General features: G+C 34.2%; 1 protein-coding gene across 1 annotated transcript; it reads right to left on the reverse strand.

Annotated features, from left to right (window-relative positions):
* Positions 1-21,856: 21,856 nt before the first annotated feature.
* On the reverse strand, positions 21,857-23,587 carry LOC143230278 (uncharacterized). Its single transcript, XM_076463526.1, has 2 exons — positions 23,434-23,587; positions 21,857-22,510 (listed from the first exon to the last, which is right to left on the reverse strand). Exons 1-2 carry the CDS (start codon positions 23,443-23,445, stop codon positions 22,097-22,099), a joined length of 426 nt encoding a protein of 141 aa, XP_076319641.1. The 5' UTR covers positions 23,446-23,587; the 3' UTR covers positions 21,857-22,096.
* Positions 23,588-24,659: the final 1,072 nt, after the last annotated feature.

Consider the following 24,659-nt stretch of genomic DNA (forward strand, 5'->3'; position numbering starts at 1 on the left):
CTGAACATAGTATCTCTTTATCACTCGTGACCCTTCATATATATAGCATCTTTTTGTCACTGGTAACCCATAAAGCATTGTGTTGCTTTATTAGCGGCAACTCAGTGAACTTAGTATCTCTTTACCAGTGATAATCATTAAACACTATATGTCCCTCTTAATGATAACCATTTGAACAAAATGTCTTTTGATCACTGTTAGCTAACCCTTTAAACATAGTATCTCTTTTATCACTAGAAACCCTATCATCATTGCTTTTCATTATCATCTGTTTACCAATGGTAACTTTCTAGACATAGTATCTGTACATCACTGGTGACTGTTGTACACAGTATCTCTATACAACTAGCATCACTTTCAATGCAGTATCTCATAGTCACTGATAACGCTTTGAATATAGCATCAACGATTTCAATATAAATGGACTGGGATTATTTTAGAGTAGGTGTCTGTATCTTGTTGGCGATAACATCGGACCATAAATGGCCAGCACACAATACGCTTGTTTTAAAATAATATATGTATTTTAAACAAGTCAAACGCATATACAAAAATTCTTTGCACTGCAGCATATCACTGTTGTATCTTAAACTAAATAATTCTCGTTTCTTATCAAAAGTCTACACTTGTAACGAGACAAATCATTCTCCTGATGTCTGTTCAACTGTGAAATTCACTTTAAAATATCGTCTCTTACGTCTAAACTAATAAACACGCAGTCTAACTTCACTTTCTCTAGTTTTTGTGACTTAAGTAAACTTAACTCCATTTATTAGTTAACTATGTAAATACATGCCCAAATGAAGCCACGAACTTTCAACAATCTACCAGATACTACAATGTAACATTACTCAACGAGTAAAGTCGAGTAGCCTGACGTCAATAATATAACAAAATCCAAGTACAATTATTAAAGTACATGAACAACGCACGACTCATTTAAAGCTACGTATAGAAACTATTACTTTTACAATGATTAGCTTTTAACACTTTTGTTATGAAAACTAAATAATCATTAAATATTAAATCACTGAATGAAATATCTAATGACTCGTGCCCTAAAGAGTCTTGTGAATCCAACACATAGTATCATTTCATCACTGGTAAATTCATTGAATATAGTATCTCTTTATCAAAGGTGCATAACCCATAGAATATTCTTACCATTTACAAATGGTAACTCCTTGAACACAGTATCTCTTGATCACTGGTAACCTTTTGAACACAATATTTTGTTCTCAACAATAAATCCCTAAATATGGTATCTCCTGGCAGCCACTAAACACAGGAACATAAGTCTCTCTATCAATATTAAATCCATGAATTTAATGTCCTTCCATATAGGATCGTTTGATTTTTGCAAATTTTCCACTATTCGTTAGCAAAAGAATAGCCCAAGAGTTGGCGGTAGGTGGTGATGAATGGCTGCATTTCTTCTAATCTTACATGCTAAATTAGGGACGGCTAGCGCAGATAGCCCTGGTGTAGCTTTGCGTGAAATTCAAAATAGTATTATTCGATCATGTTCTACGCCAGCAAGTGAACTGTTCACCTAACGCCACCTGCAATAATTCATATCAATCGGCTTCTGTCCGCGTGACTTCACCAGCTTCATTCAACGAAACAAACCACAAGCACTCGTCTTCCCGGATCGAACTCTATAGTTCCACGAGGGAGGTCTACTCCTTCAGGCTAAAACACTCGAGTATATTTAATATCTATGTCTCACTTGGCACTCGAACCCACTCACCATGGGAAGTATTCTTCATACCCTTGTACGCTTCACTAACTCAACAATACACGCAGTTCATTAAATATGGGCCCGGCATGGCCAGGCGGGTTAAGCGTTCGACTCGTAATCTGAAGGTCGCGGGTTCGAATCCCGGTCGTACCAGTCATGCTCGCCCTTTCAGCCGTGGAGGTTATAATGTTACGGTCAATTCCACTATTCGTTGGTAAACGAGTAGCCCAAGAATTGGCGGTGGGTGTGATGACTAGCTGTGTTGCAGCTAGTCATCACCAACTACCGCCAACTCCTTGACTACGCTGTTAACAACGAATAGTGGGTTTGACCGTCACATTATAACGCGCCCATTACAAGGCGAGCATGTTTGGTGTTACAGGGATTCGAACCTGCTACCCTCAGATTACGAGTCGAGCGCCTTGACCACCTGTACATGCTGAGCCTCCATCGAAAAAGATAGGCACACTTTCTCACTTTGTTAAAGCTGTTACACCCTCACAAGCCGCTGCCAACTACATTGTTGTCAACGGCTGCTCCCTCGAATACCACCACTTTAAGGCTGAGAAACCTCACCGGAAATCTCGCCCACGCTTTACGCCTACCATCTCCTGAAGCCCTAAACCAACACCCGCTGCCTATCATAAAAGGAAAGACCAAGAAACAAAACCAACTCCCATACCAGAACAACAGGAGCAGTCTACTCAAAGAATTACAACAAGAAGAAAGAAATGCACACAAGCTCAACTGCCAGCCCAACCCACAACCATAGATGCTTCACAATAAAACAGTCATCTGCAGAAACTTACCCCCTTCCCGCCAACACACCATTCATCTCACAAGTATCGAACGTAGCATTGATCACGTCTTATTCTTCGAAACATCGTTCAGTGAATTTCCACCTTGACAGATTTTAAAAACAAAACATTCATCTGTATGATGACTACAGTTCTTAAATTACTTTCCTTCTTCATCAAGTTAATGTTTCAGGGCAATATCTGATAACATTGGACCCAGGTAATGAAATTGGGGTTTCTTAGGGTTCTTTTTCCTTTACATAAAAATCTTCACATAAGATCTACAGATCCCCTGCCGCCCTGAAGTCTCACTATGGTCGTTGATTTTGTGTTCTTGTGATGAAAACCTTCATCACTTTCGCTTTGTTTCCCTAATAAACTTTTATTTCATCCCAGCGTTAACATTTTTTTAGAATGATGACCTTTAACATTAAGCCCACCAAGGCACTTAACTCGTGTGTGAGGCGAAGAGAAAGAACATTTCTGAGAGTTTCCAGTTATATCTGCCCTTGAGCTTTGACTTGGGGTCAGATTATGTTAATCAGAAATACTTACCACGTTCTCTGCCTCGGTATGCAAATTTCCAAAACAAACTTTTCTATTATATTACAAAAACGTAGAAAGTATGGACACTAATATAAATGCACCCTTGCTAGTGCAGCGGTTAGTCTACGGGTTTACAACGCTAAAATCAGCGGTTCGATTCCCCTCAGTGGGCTCAGAAGATAGTTCGATGTGGCTTTGCAATAAAAAAACACACACACGGATATAACATGTTTTTATAATTCTCTTATCAAATATCATAAACAACACTTACTATTAAGATAAACTTCAGATATGAATAAAATAGTCATATAAGTACTGTTTTCAGTAAACAACACAATTTACTATTTATCGTAATTTGTCCAGTTCAACAACCGCATAAACTTAAAAATTTATATATCAAATAAATATGAAACCATACTTCATTAACTGTCAACACTCCTGTATTTGTTTTTATCTTTGTAGTAGTCTTACCAAACGTAACCATAACAAGAATATTTGTTGTTCCATTTTATTCGATAAAACGACAAAACACTCATAAAATGTTTATCGTTTTATGATGGAGCTAAGGAGCAGCTAATACAAAATATCAAAGTAAGAGAGACTGAAATATCCATGCAAATGTGGTGATATATTAATATTCAATGGTTGTGGTCCTCCTAGAGATAAAAAAGGAATATATCTTTGTCTTAAAACTTTTAGTTATATGTATGAATGACATCTTAGGAGGAAAAGATGCTGAAAATGCGTCGTCTATTGAAAAAAGGATGGTCAAGAGTCAAAAGCTAATTATGAATTCAGCAATTTGCGGATTCAGTTCTTTTGAAGCAGAAGCTTAATGGTATCTTTGATGACATCATGTGCTACACAAATGACAGTAGAATCCCACTACTGAAGGGTAACAGTTGATAATTAACACGATTGAGTGGCTTTCTTTCCTCTCCTCAGTGAGCTCAGAAGTAGGATAACCTTCCTGGTTATCAACTTTGTTACATTAATATTATTAAACAAACAAAGTAACGCTGTCCAGCTTCAGTTAGATTTAAATGGCCATGAAACACACTGTGGTTTTTGTTTTATAACAACGTTGTGTATTGTACAGCTTATTGATTAATATCGTTTCTCTGTTAGGTATGTATATGGGCATATTTTCTTATAGCAAACCACATCGGGCAATCTGCTGAGCCCACCGAGGGGAATCAAACCCCTGATCTTAGCGTTGTAAATCCGTAGACTTACCGCTGTACTAGCGGGGGGCTCTCTTTTAGGAGAGTACAAAGTATTCGTTTGGAACAATGACCATAAAGATTATTTCTTGAAGTAACTTGTTACCGTTTCGTTAGCTATGTCAAAATTATTTGTACCTTCAGTGTTAACCATTGTTTTTCTTACCTTTTCTCATGCTGTAATTTTTAATTTTCACGTTGGCGCCTTGAACGGCAGATGAATACGAAAGTGGAAAGATATGAAAATGAATTATTATGTAGTAAAACAATTGTTGAGTGATTACTGGAAATTCAGTGGACTTACTGTTACTGAGGACGAGATGGATTGTAACTCATTGGAGGAAAAGAAGTTACAAAGCAGACGGAATAAACAGGAAGTATCTGTTTAAGCGTCGCTGCTGATTTTCTACTGTGTATTTTACTGACTACTTCATAACAGATGTATTTCATATTAACCAACTGATGTTTCTTTGTTTGTGTTGTTCATAATTCTCAAATACGCTATATGACTCAACGAATAGTCCAAGAGCTCATATTACTAAAATATCAAGTTTCGCTACTTATGGTAGGCTGAACACACACAGCTCATTGTGAAATTTTATGCTACGTTTGATCATGAAATAAGGTACTAATTTACTATTTTGTTTTTCCTGAAATATTTAAAATTATACTGGAGTTGGTATAAAAAATTACCTGTGTATTTGTAGCTACATGGACTTCACACTTATTATTTACTGTTCTAAGCTTCAGTTGCTATTGAAAAAAGTAGGCAGTTTGATACAATGACAGTTAACATCAATAAATGTAAAACTACAATATCTTGGTGGGATTCTCGTGTGGGTTCTAAATCCCATTGGCTGGCGTAAAAGTTTTACATATTTCATCAGGGCCTTCTCCACTTTCTGTTGCTCTGCTAGAACCTACAGTTCATCTAAACTGTGTTTGTGGTGCAGGGTGGTAGTAACCAGGGTGGTACTCAGCAAGGTTCTTAGCAATTACCTCAAGCTCACGAGATCTATGAAGCTACAAATCGACACCTATTGTTGACTAATGTGATCACGTGAAGTATACATAACTAAACAATCAGTGTCCTATTTCGTCAAGTACAAACGTATTGTGAACTTTCTTTCAACACAATGACGTGGTTGAAGTATTTTTAGGTGGTTGCGTTTCATTTTACATCATATACTTAAAGAATTTTTGCCTTTGGAATCATGGATATTTGGATTCTTAAACACTGAGGTAATGGTATACAAAACATACAGTGATTTATTTCGAAAGATGAAGATCAGACTCATCAACGACCTGAGGCTTGGATTAGACTAAGAATTTATAGCTTTATGTCTGAGAATATCAACACTTAACAGCAATAAACCTAAACTTAATTGTTTCACTATCTATATCATGTTGTTGATTGTTGACAAACTTTGATGATTAAATTGATTAGCACTGACAACACACGAGTTCAGAACCAGCGTGACAACATATTTCTATAAAGCTAGTTCGATGTTTTTATATGGGTTTCATATATTATAACGTGACATTATTCACTGATGTAGAGTTTGTAAAAAAAACGTCTATAAATATGATGACACAACCCTCTGATAACAGCTTTCTTGGTAGTTTATTTGTTTCAGTAAACAGTTATATGTCAACATTTGACAAGATTTATATGAACATTAAATTACACAACTATTTATATGGTATTCTGCAGTAAAAGAACAACAATCAGGTATCTTTAGATTATAGAAAGAACGGTGTTTGAGTATCTGTAGAAGATGGTTTAATACAAAACAGATATCAGTAGCCTTTTCTTCAAAGTAAAACTACGATAACGAAAGCTGGAGAGAATGTAGCGAAGTAAATACGGAAGGTTATTTCATGAGACTCAAGAAATTAGAATCACCAGAAAAACATTTTAAAAATATTCACAGTTGGCCTTTTGATTATTTTCATGTAGTAGATATTCCAGTGTTTTAAAACATGTTACATGTGCAAGTTACTTAAATATAAGTAAGAAGTGAATTCTTGAAAGTTGTCTCGAAGTTGTTAATTAAAGTTGAATGTCATTCATCAGTCACTTTATAAAAGTATATCTAGATGGTGAAAGCTGAAAGAAAAACATTTTAAGAGAATCAAGAACAAATGAATGTCAAAAACACGACAGAACCAATAATTGGGTTTAATGACTTGCTATCAGGTCCTTCTCAGCCTCGAGGACTTTCTGTCGTTCCTTCAGAACCTTCTGCTTATCCATATTATGTTTACAAAGAGCAGCAAGGTGGTGTAAAGCGGAGTAATAGTAACCAGGATGGTAGTAACCACCGTAGTGATGACCAGGATAACAGTAACCAGGGTGATAGTAACTATGGTGATAAGCAATAGGATTCTTGGCAATTACTTGAAGTTCACGAGCTCCATGAAGCTGAAGATCAGGTACCTGTTGTAGGTTGATGTAATAAAGAGCCTGTTGTTGTAGAGCCTGCGGGTAGGCAGGATCATGTTAGCCTGCTGGAACGTTGTAGGGGAAGATACCGGCCAAAGAAACAGTGCAGATACAAACAAGAATTACCTTGATAAAAAATACAAAACTGTATCATTACATAAAGATAGAACTTTATAAAGCAGTGTTTTATGGGCAGCTTAGAACCATCTATTTTGTAAATATAGATAAAATACTATAATGTGAGAACAAAATAGTGGAACTTAAACAATGAAACATAAACTTAAAGATATGGAAAAGAAACAGTAACATTTATATGTTAAACATTAGCTGGAATTTTAGAGTACATTAGTTGTTTATTGTTAAGCACAAAGCTACACAAAGGATTATCTGTGGTTTGTCAACCACAAGTATCAAAACCCGGTTTCTAGCTATATAAGAGGACTTCTGAAACTGAAACTAATTCCTATTTACATTCATAACCAAACAAAACCGCTTCTATTAACATATTGCAGTTTCTTCTTAAGAGATTCCAACAAATCATTATGGACAGAAATAAGTTATGTTGACTTCATATGTATACATATTACAGATGGGAGGGAGTTACAAGTAAACTATTACTATCTTTATTTAGTAGTAAATCAAAACTTTGTGTTGAAAATATGTTTAATATATGATATGTAGTGTTATGAGACATCGTGTGTACAATGTTATAACGTAAGTTAGGTTATTCCTCATGTAATCCAGCACAACCTCTTGTTGTCATAATATTAAAATCTTTAATTTTGGTTGTGAAACAGGAAGATTTTTATAAATAATAACATTCAATCACTTACCATCTCAGACCGTCAACAACAAGGTTAAGAAGATCACCACATCAAACTTGACACTGGGGAAAAAAAATAATGCATTGAAATAAATAACTTTATGTCTTAGAAACAACGCTTAGCAACTTACCACTTTAAATATTCGGCATATAACGTTTTGTTATGATAGATAACATACATGATAGATATGGCAATGTCTAGATAAATAACACTGGGAATCTTACCACCTGGAAACTTAGTAATAGTTATCGTGTGTGATTTTTCAGGGGTTAATATATTGCTGTAGAACTGCAACAAGAAAGTCTAGGTTATTGATGTTTCAACAAAAGATGATATAACTGACTTTTACTTGAAATATGTGTATAACATTAGTTTGTTTCTTGTTTGAATTTCACTCAAAGCTACATGAAGGCTATCTGCGCTAGTCGTCCCTAATTTAGCCAATTCTTGGGCTACTCTTTTACCAACGAATAGTGGGATTGACCGTCACATTATAACGCCTCCACAACTGAATGGGCGAGCATGTTTGGTGTGACGGGAATTCGAACCCTCGACCCTCAGATTACGAGTCGAATGCCTTAATCACCTGGCCATGCCGGGCCTACATAATATTAGTATTTCACATCTTGTTATATAAATATATTGATAAATACATCTTTTAGATGTGTTATAAATACACAAAGAAGTACGTGATTTATATAATATTATACAAAGACACACCTCAAGCACTTCGATACAGAGTTGTTTATATCTGAAACGTTACAATTTACGATATCATATTTTCATTATTTTCGTTATTGTTAATCAACCTATGGTAAATTACAGTTTACTATAATACCACAACTCCTTCAAGTTTATTTTAGCTTTACCAGTCAAATGTCATCTTCAAGAAGTACTGTTTGTTTACTGAAACTGAAATCACATATCTAGAATTGTATTTCTTAAATCTTTGGGCCTAATAATGTATATTGTTTTATGTCGTTTCTAAATTGACACTGAGCAAGAACAAGTTCTCCTACTTAAAATTATGTATTTCAAAATAACAGATGAAATACAGTTAAACATATAAATACACTTTTTCAATCAAAACATATCAAATTTTAAAATGTTATGTTGGTACTCGACATATTTAAATAACATATTTTATTCTGGAACACATAAACCGTCTTGAACATGTTATTATAGAATACTGGTAAATTACTGAATATAGTATCACTTTATTACTGAAAACATCTTTATCATAGAGTCACTTTACCACCAGTTAACCACATCAATCTTTATCACTAGTAACCTATTATACATGGTATATCTTTATCACCGGTATATTTTTGAAATTAGTATTTCTTTATCATTAGTAATCCATTGAATTGGCAATGTTAACAATGGTAACCTCTTGAACATAGCGTCTCTTTATTGATGGTAACTCATTAAACAGAGTATGTCTTTATCCCTGGTAATGCACTTAACATATTATATCTTTATCATTGGTAACCAACAGAATATAGTATCTCTTTATCATTGGTAAACCCCTGATACAAAGTACATTTTTATTACTAATAACCAACTGACTATTCTATATCTTTATTACCTGTAACCCTTTGATATTGTTACCTCTTTTCACTGTTATCACTTCGAATATCATATCTATTTATCACTATAAACCCATTGAATATACTATCTATTTATCAATGGTAACCCTTGGAAACATAGCATATCTTCATCACTGGTAACTCATTGTATATAAAATCTATTTATTATTGGTAACACTTTGAGCTTCCCTCCACCACTGGTATTTCATTGAATATAATACCTATTTGTCAATGGTAACAGTTTGAACACAGAATCTCTTTAGCACCGATAATCATTTCAACATGGTATATCTTTGTCACAGGTAACAACTGAACATTATACTTTTATATCACTGTGTTCTTTACAATCAATAACCCTTTATATACAGTTTTCCTTTTCACTTATGACTGTTCTAACGTAGTACCTCGTTATCACTGTTAACCAATTGAACAATGTTTCGCTCTATCACCACAAACTCATTGAACGTAGTATCTACTTATAACTGTTAACATTGTATACCTCTATCAGTTGTAACCATTTGAACACAGTATCTTTTGATCCCTGTTAACCCTTTAAAAAATTATCTCTTTATCACTGGAAACCCTTTCATTATAGTAGTTCATTATAATCTATTTATTAATAACGTTCTGAACATAGTATCTGTATATCACTGGTAACCATTGAACACAGTATATCTTTATAACTGGTAACCCTGTCAATATAGTATCTCTGTCACTAGTGATACTTTTAATATAGCATCAAAGTTTTAGTATAAGTATGTTAGGATTATTTTACGGTAGGTGTCTGTAACTTGTAAGGATAAAATCAGACTATAAACGGCCAGCACAAAGATACTTGTTTCAAAATAACATATATTTAAAACAAGTCAAACGTGTGTATAAAAATTTTTTGCACTATAGGACACCACAATTGTATCTTAAATTCTAAATAATTATCTTTTCTTGTCAAAGTCTACACCTTTTAACAAGACAAGTTATTCTCCTTATTTCTGTTAAACTGTAAGACTCACTTTACATTATCGCTCATTATGACTAAAGTAACAATAAAGCTATCTAACTTCACTTTCACTAACTTAGCATTTTCTGGCTTAAGTTTACTTAAGTTATTTTATTGTTTACCACAGTTGTGTCATCTTCAAGTAATTAATTGTCTCTTTTTTCGTCAAAGTGCACAAATAATTTTACAATTTTTTTGATAGATTGTTTAGACAGAGTATTCATGGTGAAACTTTGTAGAATAGACGGCAACTGTCTGTTGTGGAGACACAAGTGTAGAGGACGACGTTTCGAAAGTCTTCCGCTTTTTGTTTTCAAGTCAGTGTGTGTCAACGCTTTGAACTTGGCAGGGATTTAGTTTAGAGAGAGGGAAGTCTGAGGAATTCTCTATCCAACAGGGGGGTCAGGAATGTTGTGGTTCCTCTTCATACCCGCTCATGGAAGTTTATTTACTTTTACATGGAAGTTTTCCTGTAATTTGATTTTGCTTGTTTAAGATGATGAAGTTAGATGGGGCGTTATAAAAATGACGGGTGAGAAAGGGGGAATGAGATAAAGGCAGCACAAGGGAAGTAGTAAGCCAGGAGCCCGCAGTCTGATGATCCAATGAGATATCAACTTAAAACGGCCCGATTCAGGAAACGGGAGCGCCCCGGAAAAACCCACTTTCACAGGACAGGTGCTGAAAGTTTTACTTGTCCCAGCCCCGATCTGAAAAAAAAAATAGATATAAATACAAGCATATATTCACCTTATTTGGGATTATGTATTTTGTTAAGTGATTTATAATTGTTGAAATATGTTATATGGTGAAACGTATTTTATGGGTACACTGGTTAATTTACATAATGACGCAGTTAGTTAATTTCTATGTTTTGCTTTTAAGTAATGTTTGTATGATATTTCTGTGAGCCTGTTTCTAAGGGTGGGTAGGTTACTGATTTTGTGTACATAGTTGACAGGTGTGTATGTTGGTAGTCTGGTTGCTGCTCTTAATAGTTTATTTTGTTGTATTTGAATCTTCTGTAGTGCGTTGTTAGACATATTGTATGTGAATTGACATCTATATTCTATTAACGGACGGATGTAAGACTTGTATATTTGAATGATGGTTTCTGATGAACAGTTTGAATGTTTGGTAGATATGGTCATTCAACGTATAAATGTATGTTGTTAACGTGTTTTTTCCATGTTAATCTTGAGTCGAAAGTGATGCCAAGGAATGTGATGTGCTTGCTAATGATGATAGGCATATTGCCGAGTGAGATGTTCACTTTTTCTAGTGTTTTTTGTGTCTTTTTAATTTCCTATAAAAAGTGATTGCTTGCGTTTTTGTGAGGTTTTAAAACCCCTCTCCACTTGTTGCTCCAGCTCACGACAGTATTCAGTGTTTCCTGAACGTAAGACATGGCCATTAGTGGATTTCTAGAAATACTCCAAATAGCAATGTCGTCAACGTATTGTGAATTGTAAGTGTAAATTAGACTAGGAAAAGGTATATCACTAACAAAAATAATGTAAAGGAGTGACGAAAGGACGGATCATTGAGACACTCCTGCAGTTATTTGAAAGATTTTGATAAGTTTTTGTTGACTCTTACTTGAGTTGTTCTATCTGTTAGGAAGTTTGATATCCGAATGATAATACTTTGATTTACTTTCAAGTTAATTAATTCATACTTAATGGTGTTATGCCAAACACTGTCAAATGCTTTTTTAACATCTAAAAATACGCTTATGGTTACCTGATATTATTGAATGCTTTGTAAACTGATTCAGTGATTCGTGTGAGGTGATCTATTGTTTTTCTGTTTTTCCTGGAAGCGTTTTGAGATTCGGGTAAGATGTTATTTATTTTGCAGATATGAAGGAGACGATTTGAAATTATTTTCTTCACCAGTTTAACAAGACAACTTAACAGACTGATGGGACGGAAGTTGTCAGGATTAGTCCTGTTTGTTTGTTTCTTTTGAATCGTGGTGATGATAGCTTTTTTTCAAGTGTCGGGTTGTTAGTGTTGTTAGTGAGAGATTCATGATATTTGTGAGATGTTGTAACAGGAGACTAGAACCTTTTTTGAGAATAATATTTGGTATTTGGCTATGTTCGGGGAAGTGTTTTCAAGTTTTAATGTTAATTTTGAGTTCAGCGGTGGTGATTTTTCTATTGATTGAACTAGAATAGCTGTTTAGTGTGTTGTGTATCAAAGTCAACAGAGTTTAGGTCACTTCAATGTGTGTGTAGGTGTTGACGGTCTTTTATAGTGTCCTGGTAGATTGTGGAGAGCATGTTATGACTGGTTGGATTATCACTGTTTCTGATTGGAGGAGAGTTTTCCTGTAAATTCAACCAATGGCAGCCACAGGTTACTCACCTTTAATCCGGAATCTCTGTTAAATGAAGGTCTAATAGTGTTAATATAAAATTATTCTTTGATTTTTCTTGTCATCCAGAATATGTCTATGTCGATTATTCTAGTTTTCTCTCAGTTTATTCTGTGTACAGTTGACGTGACGTGCTCTGCAATGGCTGAATTTTGTGTTTTCACAAGTCTTGTATTATCTTGTACTATCTTTATGTTATTTTATTCTTGTTGCTAGTTTTCTTCCCGTTTCTCCAATGTACGTGTCGTTGCAGGAACACGGAATTTTATATATGACGTTTTTGAGATTCTCTTTGGTAGGTCGCTATTTGTTTTTTACCAGAATGGACCTTAAGGTATTGTAGGATTTCAACCAGATTTCTATGTTGAATTTTATGGCTATGTGTTTGAGTTTTTCACTGAAATGTTGTAGGTATGGTAGGTAAATGGTGGTAGTGGTAGTGACTTTCTGATATTTTCTTTCTGTCATGGTCTTCTTCAAGAAGTTTTGTGATGAAGGAGAAGGTGTAACCATTCTGTTTCAAACTCTCTACGATCTTTTGGCGTTCTGCATTGATGAATATCTTATCGCAAATGTTTTCTGCTCTCTTGTTTAGACATTGGATGATACCACGTTTTATCGAGGTTGGATGAAAGGACTGAATTGCAGGTATCTGTCCGCGGGTGGATTTTATGTATACAGTTGTGGTTATTTCTCTTGCTTGTTTGCTGATGAGTATACCGAGAAACGATAGACTGTTTTGTTCCTCTATTTTCGTAGTAAAGTAGATTCTTTTGTCTACGGAACTGAGATGTTTTAAGAGGACTAGTAAGTTTTCATGACCGTGGGACCAAATAACGAAGGTGTCGTCGACATAATGTCTGTAGAAACTTAGTTTTATAGGCGTGGATGAAAGGGCTTTTTCTTCAAAGTCTTCCATAAAAATGTCTGCTAGGATTGAAGAGAGTGGTGATCCCATACTCGTAGCTAGACTATCTGTTTGTTCGTAGAATTCCTCGTTTTATTGGAAATAGGTTGATTGTAGAGAAATAGTTGTTAGTTCCATTATGACGTCTATTTTCATATCTGTTCTGTGTGGTAGAGAGCTGTCATTTAGCAGTAGTTGTCTGGTGACGTGAAGAGTTTCGGAGGTTGGAACATTGGTAAATAGACTTGTGACATCAAAACTGACCATAATATCCTGGGATATCCGAGTTGTCCTATAAAATCTGTCGAGTTTTGAACGTGATGTTCAGTGTTTTCTCGTAGTGGAGATAAGATAGGTACTGGGAAAGTAGCCAGGTGAGTTTTGAACACTCACGATAGGCCTTAGAGGTATACGAGTATTAGGGTTGTATACCTGAGGTAGTCCGTAGAACTGAGAAGGGAAATTTTGGCTAGTTTTTCGTTGATCAAGTCTTGTTTCTTTAGTTTGTTCAGCGTTCTATTGATGAGTCTTTCTGTCTCTTCTGTAGGATCAATGTTGAGCTTTTTATATTAGTAACTGTTTGGTCTTTGTGTCATAATCCTTAACGTCTACGGTGACTATACTCTTTCCTTTGTCTGCTGGTAGAATATTGATGTTATTGTCTCGTTTAGGCGGTTCAGTGAGCTACATTCATGTTTAGTGATGTTCGGTTTGGTTTATTGGCCTTTCTGAGGATGGTGTAAGTTTGGTGTCTGAATTGTTCAGCCACAGGTTTCGGGAAGCTTTGTGCAGCAGATTCTAAGGTTGCAGCTATGTCAACAGTTAGAACTTTGCCAGGTTGGATGGCGAAGTTTAGACCTAGGTTAAGGATCTCATTTTCTGTAGCACTTAGTACTCTCGACCCGTAATTATGAACTATGTTTATAGACGTAAGAGTATCTGTTTTAATCAGTCTGTTGAATTTTTTAACTTTTTTCTTCTTGATGTTTTCTAGCTTAGCTGTACAAATTGACAAGATATCAACCCCTTAAAGCTAATTACTTGCACGCCGACTAACAATCATGTTTTTCTTTTTAATAACTAACTTTTTCTGACTGAATTTAACTTTACTTTTGTTCACTTGGTCACCTATATTGTCCAATGAATGAATGTCTGTCGGTGTTTGGGTAAAAAAAGGGTCAGGTTCTCTATGACCTCTTCCTCCTCCCCGTAGTTATGTTCTTGACGGATTGGTATTTATAACTGTAGAACTGAATATTATTTTGATCCTTTTCAGGGCAATGTCCATGTATTGTGGCTCATATATAGTGATTATTTTATTCTATCAGCAGAATGTCAAGTTCGTTGGTGGCATTTTTTTTTATTGTTTAACACATATATATATATATACATATGTATATATATTTTTATTATTCTTTATTATTATTATTATTTTTATTATTTAATATATATATATTTTTATTTAAAATATAAGTTAACTGGGGAGAGATATTTAGGACTAGCTTCATCATGTATGAGGTACCTGTCTAGTTCTCATAGTAATTCGTTTTTCATCCAATTCTTATTAAAGTACATTGTTGTACAATGTAGGAGTCTATCTGGTATAGTTGGTATGTTCGAGTATTTGTGAATGAATTGAGATTATATAGTTCTTGGAACTCTGTATACAGTTGTGAGGAGTGTGTTTGGATTGTTTATAGTTTGGTTTTAATTATTTTATTGCTTACAGTTATCCATGCTGGAGCTGCATAATCTATTACAGGTCTAATATATGTTTTATAGCTTTTTAGTATGTTATCTGTAGATGTTCCACATATTGTCCAACTGGTTTGGTTTGGTTTGGTTTGTTTTGAATTTCGCGCAAAGCTACGCTAGGGCCATCTGTGTTAGCCGTCCCTAATTTAGCAGTGTAAAACTAGAAGGAAGGCAACTGATGCCTCTATCTACACACTACATGACGCCATGTTGTAACAATACTCAACAAGAAAAATACTGGTTTCGAATAACGTGACGTAATAAAAGCCAGCTATAAAAATGACTGTATACCCAACGCTTGACTCATGCAGAGTTGTGTAACGAAACCCGTCATAACTATCACTCTTAAAATAACTAACTTTTAACACTCTTGATATTAAAAGTAATTAATATTTAAGTATTAAATAGCTAAAGGAAATAAATAATTACTCTTATACTAAATAGTTTCATTTATCCAACAAATAGCCCTTCTACAAGAAAAATACAATATTTATTTACATACATGTTGTAAACATGTACAGCTCGTTTACTGGTCTCTCTTTGCAAAAAAAAAATAAAATTGGTAGAGCTTTAGATTGACAGGATCTCTGGATTTCATCTTTAACTTTTGTTTCCTTTGGCTGTTTTTTTCAAATCTTTCAATTTTCATTTATGCTTACTTCATTATACGCCTTATCTCCACACAATGGTCTTAAGTCTAATAGGTCTTCAACTTCTATAACGAATTCATCATCTTTTGATTCTACTATGTCCCATCTATAACCTCAATAGTTGCACACGTTATGTCTTCTTCTATCTCGAAGTACCTCTTTAACAAATTGTCATGTAAATCTTTATCGTCCATCCGTTTTCAACTTATAGTGCATTCTGCGGATAACTTTTTATACTTTGAAAGATCCTTTCCACTTTCTCACAAGATTGCTGTTGGCTGTGAGAAGCAGAGCTAAAATCCTAAAATGTCGATCAATGACCTTCGTATTATATAAGAACTTTTTACCTCCTTTGATATGTTTAACTTCACCAGTAGAACTATTTTGAGGGTTCTGGCTCAATACTCCTTTCCAGTCCTCTGTTTTTAAAGTATCTGTCTGTTTTGTATTGTGCTCGACTTTGTCTCAGCCACTGTTCTGAAGTTTCTGCAGTGAAGTGTCTTTCTTCTGCACTTTCTTCAGTTCCAGTAGACTTTCATTCAGGATGTTAATCGCTTATACTTGCAATAGCTTGATATTACTAGCTTGTTTTCCTTCCACCGAGTTTTTGTAGCGACTTCACGTGCTTTATCTATCTTCTAGTTCCTCCAAATTCCAACTACCTAGTATAGTTCCAATCATCCAGTCACATAATGGTCCTTTCATATAGATGGCCTCAAGGTCTACCATGTAGTGAGAAGTATCCATATTTATTTTTGTTATGAGAGACTTTCTCACTGTCCCATTAATTATCATACACGGGTGTACCTTTCCTGTCATCTGATCATTAGATACTAGATTGGTTCTCACTGCTGCACCATTGCACCCTGTGTCTCATAGGACTTACACTTTCTTGTTCATGATATAGCCTTTTCCTACTGGCATATTATGATTTGTTGTAACACTTATGACGTTTATCACATATTTTAATCACAACTGGCACTATTGATCTATTTATTAACTTCAACTAACCATTAGTAATGCACTGCGGATAACTTTGTGGTTAGCGTAATACGTTTTTTTTTATTCTATTTCTTCTTGCACTCACATCCATGGTCATAGTTACTCCTTTATTTCTTGCCAGCAACATCTTTATAGATAGCTACAGTTGGTCTATGTTGACATTTCTGCTGTTTTTGTTGGTAGTGGACTTGGATTCCTTTAAAATGTGTCTAATTTTATAACAAATACAGCATCTCTTCTCCTTTCTATCAGTGAGCCTCCTGTCACCTTTGTTAGACTGCTGCTACTTCTCAGCCATCACTGGTTTAAATTTCAACTGTTCTTCTTGGACTTGTCAGTTATACTCCCTCAATGGGCTTCCATACACTGTTCTGCTACCTTGATCATCTCGTCCACCTCTATTGATGTGTTCTCTTTAGGAAGACTGAAATGTCATTTGAGCTCGTGATCATTTATTAGTAGATCTGTCAGTCCTTCTAAAGTATTTTCACATTTAGCTATGTCCGTCTATATTTGAAGTATCGCTGTAGTTGTGCCTCAAACTAAAATACAGTTTCTCTAGTGTCAGGTTTAACTTTTTTCACTTTGATGAAAACCTTCGTAACTAAGTTCATAGTGTGTCAACAAGACCCCTTTTAACTTGTCATAGTGTATGACTTCTTCTGGCATCATGCCTGTATGCACTCGTAAGCCTTTTCCTGAGAGAATGGGCTGAGACAGACTGTCCAGTCACCTTCTTCCCAGTTTTAATTTTAGACAAATTTTTCACCTGTCTGCAGGATAGAAGCCATATCATCTTTCCGTTCATCAGATTTAAGCACTTCGGGTCAACTAGCTCTAATCCTATTGTCATTTGTGGATCTTTCTTTTCATGAAGCTTGAGTTTTGCAATCTTAACTTGTGTTCTTTTTTCTCTCCATTTCTAGTCTCTCTCTCTCTTCCTTTTCTAATTTTCTTATCCTTTCTATATTATTTTTCAGTCTTTCTCTTTCCTTTTCCTCTTTTAATTTTGTTTCTCTCTTCTCTCTCCAGTTTTTGTTATTTTTAAACAAACTTTCATAGTTCTCCATCTCTTAACCCAAGGTGCTCCATTTATCAAAATCTGTTGACATGGTTAAAAAGAGTAGTTGCGAATTTCAATATTTTCGCCATCACTGTAACTGTATCCCCTTCTGCTGTCGTTTATCTTCTTCTATTGTTATTTACCACTGTACAATCCTGTCACGAACGCCAGATGTCAGAGTTTTAGTATCAATGGGCTAGGATTATTTTACAGTAAGCGATAAATTGGAACAACAAACGAACAGCACACAATCCAATTATTTTGAAATAATATATATATTTAAAAACAAATCAAAAATAAGTAAAAAATTAATCCCACTACAGGATATCACAATTGTCTCTAAATAATTATCTTTTCTTTTTAAATGTCCAATTCACAGGACAAATTATTTTTCTCCAATCTTTTTCTTACTATAAAATTTGTTATGAATTCACTGACGCTATTCCGTGAATTACCACTTGTGTATCAGAACTTTCAATAACTATCTGTTTATTCGAGAAAGTTAAAACAGACGAGTTTCAGTTACTTTAGAAGAATCTTCGAAAAGATAAATTGTTCTCCTTATCTCTATTAAACTGTGAAACTCACTTTAAAGTTTCGCCATAACAGCTAAACTTTCAATCGCTAGTGACTCATTAGTTACCTGCGTAAATACTATGCCCAATGGAGACCTCGAACTTTCTACACACTACAAGACGCTGTAAAGTTACAATACTCAACGAGAAGAATACCTAATATTCGAGTAACGTGAGTCAGCAATATAAGAAAAAGCAAGTACAAAAATTAAACTGCATAAACAACGCACGACTCATACAGAGTTATGTAACAAAAATATTGCTTTTAAAATAATTAACTTTGACACTTTTTTTTTATAAAACTAAATAACCATTAAATATAAAATCACTAAATGAAATATCTAATAACTCATACAGTAAACTTGAAATACCTAATAACTCGCACAGTAAACAGTCTTGTATATCCAACATATAATATCACTTCATCATTGGTAACTCATTGTTTGTTTGTTTGTTTTTTTAATTTCGCGCAAAGCTATACAAGGGCTATCTGCGCTAGTTGTCCCTAATTTTGCATTATAAGACTCGAGGAAAGGCAACTAGTCATCATCACCCACCGCCAACCCTTGAGCTACTTGTTCATCAACGAATACTGGGATTGACCATCACATTTTAACGCTCTTACGGTTGAAATGGCGAGCACGTTTGGTGTGACAGTAATTCGAACCCGCGACCCTCAGATTATGAGTCGAGTGCCCAATCCACCTGGCCATATCAGGCCAGGTAACTCATTGAATATAGTATCACTTTATCAAAGGTATATAATTCATGGAATATACTGTGTATTTATCATCAGTAACCCCTTGAACAAAGTATCACTGGTAACCTTTAGAACACAATATTTTGTTCTCAACAATAAACCCTTAATATTGTATCTCCAGGCAGCTGCTAAACCCAGGATCATAAGTCTCTCTATCAGCATTAAATCCCTGAATTTAATGTTCTTCCATACATGATCGTTTGGGTTTTGCAACTTTCCCAAGGAAACTTCTCGATTAAGTTACCAGCATGTTTAAACTACAGTTACGAATATCACACGCTTTTTTGGATTTTTCTTATCAAGTTTTGTAGACAACGTTTTCGATTCAGATAATCTTTATAAATGAATCAACTGAATAAAATAATAATATAAGTAATGTTTTCAGTAAACAACATTATTAGCTATTTGTCTTAAATATTATTACTTAAAGATTTATATATCAAATAAATATCAAACTGTATTTCATTAAGTCTCAACACTTCTGTGTTTGTTTTTATCTTTGTAGTAGTCTTAGCAAACTGAATCAAAACCAGAATATTTGTTTTTCCATTATATTCGATGAAACGAACGAAACGCTGGTAAAATAAACATGTTCATCGTTTTAGGATGGAGTTCAGGAGCAGTTAAATCAGATATATGTTCCACCAAATACCAAAGTAAGAGAGACTGAAATATACATACAAATGTAATGATATATTAATACTTAATGGTCGTGGTCTTCCTAGAGACATATCATTGTCTGAAACTGGTATTTTTAGTTATCTATATGAATTAAATTTTAGATGGATAAGATGCTGTAAGGACATCGTCTATAGAACAAAGGATGGTCACGAGCCCAGCAAAACCTAGTTGTGATTTTAGAGATTCGTGGATTTGTCTTGTTGGGGCAGAAACTCAATTGTATCTTTGATGACATAATGTGCGACACAAATGACAGTAGAATCCCACTACTGAAGGCTAACAGTTGGCGATGAACACGATTTAGTAACTTTCTTTCCTCTGGTCTATGTGAAAAGATATGAAAATGGATTAATATTTAGTAAAACGAGTGCCGTAGATTTGGTGTTACAAAAGATGAGACGGAATGCAACTCATTGGAGAAAAGTAAGTGACATAGCAGACGGAATAAACATCACTACTGATTTGCTAGTGTGTTTTTTACTGACTTTATCTGAATATTCTTTATTAAAATTTTGAATGTAAACTTTCCTTTGTTAGTATTGTTAACAATTCTCAAATACCCCAGAGGACTCAACAAATAATCCCACGGTTCACATTGGTAAAAATCTTGATTTGATACCCGTGGTGTATACAGCATAAATAATCCATTGTGTGTATGTTTTTAGCTACGTTTATCCATGAAGTAAGGTAATAACTTACTATTTTTGTTTTTCCTGAAATATTTAAAATTATACTAGAGTTGGTATAAAAGATTACCTGTGTATTTGTAGTTACATGGACTTCACACTTAATATTTACTGTTCCAAGCTAATGAAGCTGTTGCAAAACGTAAGCAGTTTGGTACAAGGACAGTTGACATTAATAAATGTTAAAAAACAATATCGTGGTGGGGTCTCAAGTGTTGCAAAACGTAAGCAGTTTGGTACAAGGACAGCTGACATAAATAAATGTTAAAAAACAATATCGTGGTGGGGTCTCAAGTGTTGCAAAACGTAAGCAGTTTGGTACAAAGACAGTTTACATTAATAAATGTTAAAAAACAATATCGTGGTGGGGTCTCAAATGAGCTATAAACCTCCTTGTACAATCTAAAATGTTTACGTTCACCAGGATCCACATCTAAAAAAACTGCAACGTCCCTAAAGTACCTAGTTTTCAAACTTGGAATAAAATAAACAAACGTTTGAAATTTTAATGTGGTCACGTGTACACTGATACTTGAAAACACATAAATATTAGCAATTAGTGAAATATCTCGGCAAGTTAAACTTATAATGAGCTTCCTTTTGACAGCATGACGTGGTTGAAGTATATCTGTATGGTTACTCCATATATCAGACATAGTACCTGTACTTAACAAAGAATGTTTGCCTATGGAATCATGGATTTTCACTTGTACATACTGAGTTAATGAAATAAGAAACGTAATATCTTACTTATTACCATTTTTTTCTCCTTAGAAATAACTTTCAACCGATGAACACATTTACTGACCACAAATTAAGTCAATGTAACCAATACCATATATTATATTTCTTGAAGTCACTTTTTTTTTTCTTCTTTTTGTGGTTGGAATGATTTATTTCGTTTACCCTTGCGCCGAAATTAACTATATTTAATTTCTATACTTATTTTTTTCGTTTTATCCAACTTGCAATTCTTAATTTTATACTGCCACATTGTAGTTCTTTGATATTACAAATATAAGGATATTTCGTATAGAAATGTTAATTCAATTTTCTCAATAACACAATCTTTGCCCTTTTAATAAACAATACAAAACAGTAAAATATATGTACATTTGTCTTTAAACATATGAACAGTAATATAAGGCAGACGATATGTAGCTGGGTAAATACACGAAATTATTTTATGCGAATTAAGAAAATAGAATCACCAGTAAACATACTGTAACAAATTTGTTTCTTCATCTTTTATTAATTTCATGCAGTAACTTGAAACATTTCGAAATTACATGTAAAGATGTTTTAAATATAAGTAAAGAGCGAATTTTCTTCTTTATTGTTTCAAAATCCTTCAGAAATTGTTAATTATAGCGAAAACAACAAACATTTGTAAAAGTATCTGTAAAACTGTTGTAACCTTGAAGAACAAAATATTTGAGTATCAGTATAAAAATATAACCGGGTCATTAGGTTTAATGGCTGGCAATCAGGGTCTTCTCTGCTTCGAGGACTTTCTCTCGTTCCTTCAGAGTCTTCTGCTCATCCAAACTGTGTTGATGAAGGGCAGCACTGTGGTGCAAAGCGGAGTAATAGTGGCCAGGGTGGTAGTAACCACCGTAGTAATTACCAGGGTAGTAGTAATTTGGGTGATAGTAACCAGGGTTGTAGTAACCGGGATAATAGTGACGAGCCTGTTTAGCAGCACGCTCCTCTACTTTAAGCTCCTCAGCTTTATGTTTCTCGAGATCCGATACTTGTTGTTGGTTGATGTAATTCAGAGCTTCCTGTTGCAGGTTCTGCAGAAAGGCCGGATCGTGTTTACCTTCTGGAACGTTGAAGGGGAAGACTTCGGCCAAAGCAACAACGCAGAGACAAGCAAGGATTGCCTTAGTTAAAAATACAAAACTGTATCGTTACAAAGCTTCATTTAAAAAACGTTATTTTAAAAATCAATTTCCGAACCTATAAATATACATAAAGTATTACAATCAATGAGAAAATCAATTGTTGTAAATTTATGAAAATGATGAAACGCTAACCAAACTGTTGAGAAAATCAACATTAGAATTTATAACGTTAATTAACACAGCGATTTGTTTAGTATGTAACAATTAATATCAGAACATTTTAAAGATAGAAATTCCATTCGTTTGGATATATATTCAAATAAATTATTCAGCATGATATGAAATAATAAACAATAAGTTATGTTTTTAAAATCAAGTGTTTGTTTTGTGTTTTTTCTTAGAGCAAAGCCACAAAGGGCTATCTGCTCAGCCCACCGAGGAGAATCGAACCTCTGATTTTAGCGTTGTAAATCTGGAGACATACCGCTGTACTAGCGTGGGTGGGCTTTAAAATCAAACCACTATCATGTTCAGCTCGGACTCTTACATAATGAAGAAGGGTGACATATTGTTTAATACATAAAACCGTAATAAAAAACAGTAAAATGTATCATAAGTAACCTCGTAATATGTCACTAACATTCCATGGAATTAATCAATATTTAATAATATTTATCCAGCCAAGTAAATTATAACGTCTTTCTGTGTATTTATATCTATATATCTATATTTAATATCTAGATATATATATATGTTAATAATTCGATTGAAATTTTAAGTGCAGAAAATGAAACAAAGCTGTCGTTGAAAATAAGTTTAAAAAATGATACTTTCTATTAACTTGAGAAACGGGAAAGTTGAATTTAACATTTGGATATAATATTTCAAGTTCAAAACATTTAAAAATGTTTAATTTTAAACAAGAATGACTGCCGCGATCAAAGAGTTTAAACAACGCTTACCAATCGCATCATCTTTATATTGATTGTATGTAGAATCAACAGCTATCTTACTAAGGAAATCTGTACCAACAACAGTACCTCGATACACACTCTGGAAACTATTCTGGCTTTTATACTCTCTTCTTCATGGTCGTTTCTCAAAAGTAAACTAAAGATGTCCTTCCTAACTTTATTACCGAGGGTCACTAAGGAAGATGGCCTTGCAGAAGAACCAAGCATCTCGATCCTACGTTATCCTATCAATTTTTTTCTTTCCCACGTCTCCACCCATGCCCTGTACCTGTTGGAATTTTCTTAAATACACCTCCTGAAATATCAGAGCGCATTAGATATAGTTTAGCCTGAGGTTCTAGTAGCCACATGTATTTAAAATAAATTTTGCTAATTAGTTTAAAGTAGATGGGTTAAGCACAAAAAAGATTTTCCTTGATTGGTGATTCTAACACTACATCATTAAACTTTTGTGCTTCTTTTACAGATCTCCTTGGACTGGACCAATAATAGGTGGTGAACCTATGAACACGATATTTTTTTAAGTCAGTGTTAAACCTAATTTGTTTTTATCTTCTGTCATTTACTTTTGCAGATTTGCAAAGCAAACTGTGTAGTCACTATGTAACACACATGAATTGGGTTAAGACTGTCACTTTTTGCTTTCTTTACGAATGTTTTAAACTAAACTTGTAGACAACGTTCACTATTCACATAACTTGAACATCTTATTTTAAGTCCCTCGGAACTTATGTACAAATTTGTGTGAGTTTTACCGCGTGTCGTTTCGTATATTCAATTTGTTTGTATTTTTATATTTGTATATACGAATATACATGCTTTATTTAGTCCCAAGCTTTAGTTTTATTCTTATGTATGGTAAAATTACTTCATTTTTCTTCAATATATCATATGTATCTCTGTTAATTAAGTCTGTATAATAACATATATAATAATTGTTTTAGAAAAGAAGCAAAAAATGAACAAGTAAATGAACTTAGACGTTAAGGGTGTTTTGAACTGAAAACAAATAACATTTTTACCTTTTGGCTGTTATTTAATCTAATGTTTAATATATCGACATCTACTGTAGACTTACTATATCATTCTTTGATGTATCAATCGCTTTTTAACCCTCTCTATACATATGAATACTTTTAAATGTATAAACTCATGTACTGATAACCAAACGCTGGGAAACTCATTGCTTTAAACAGACAATATAAAATCCCGCC

The sequence above is a fragment of the Tachypleus tridentatus genome, chromosome 10, assembly GCF_004210375.1.
Source record: "Tachypleus tridentatus isolate NWPU-2018 chromosome 10, ASM421037v1, whole genome shotgun sequence".
Classification (NCBI taxonomy): Eukaryota; Metazoa; Arthropoda; class Merostomata; order Xiphosura; family Limulidae; genus Tachypleus; species Tachypleus tridentatus.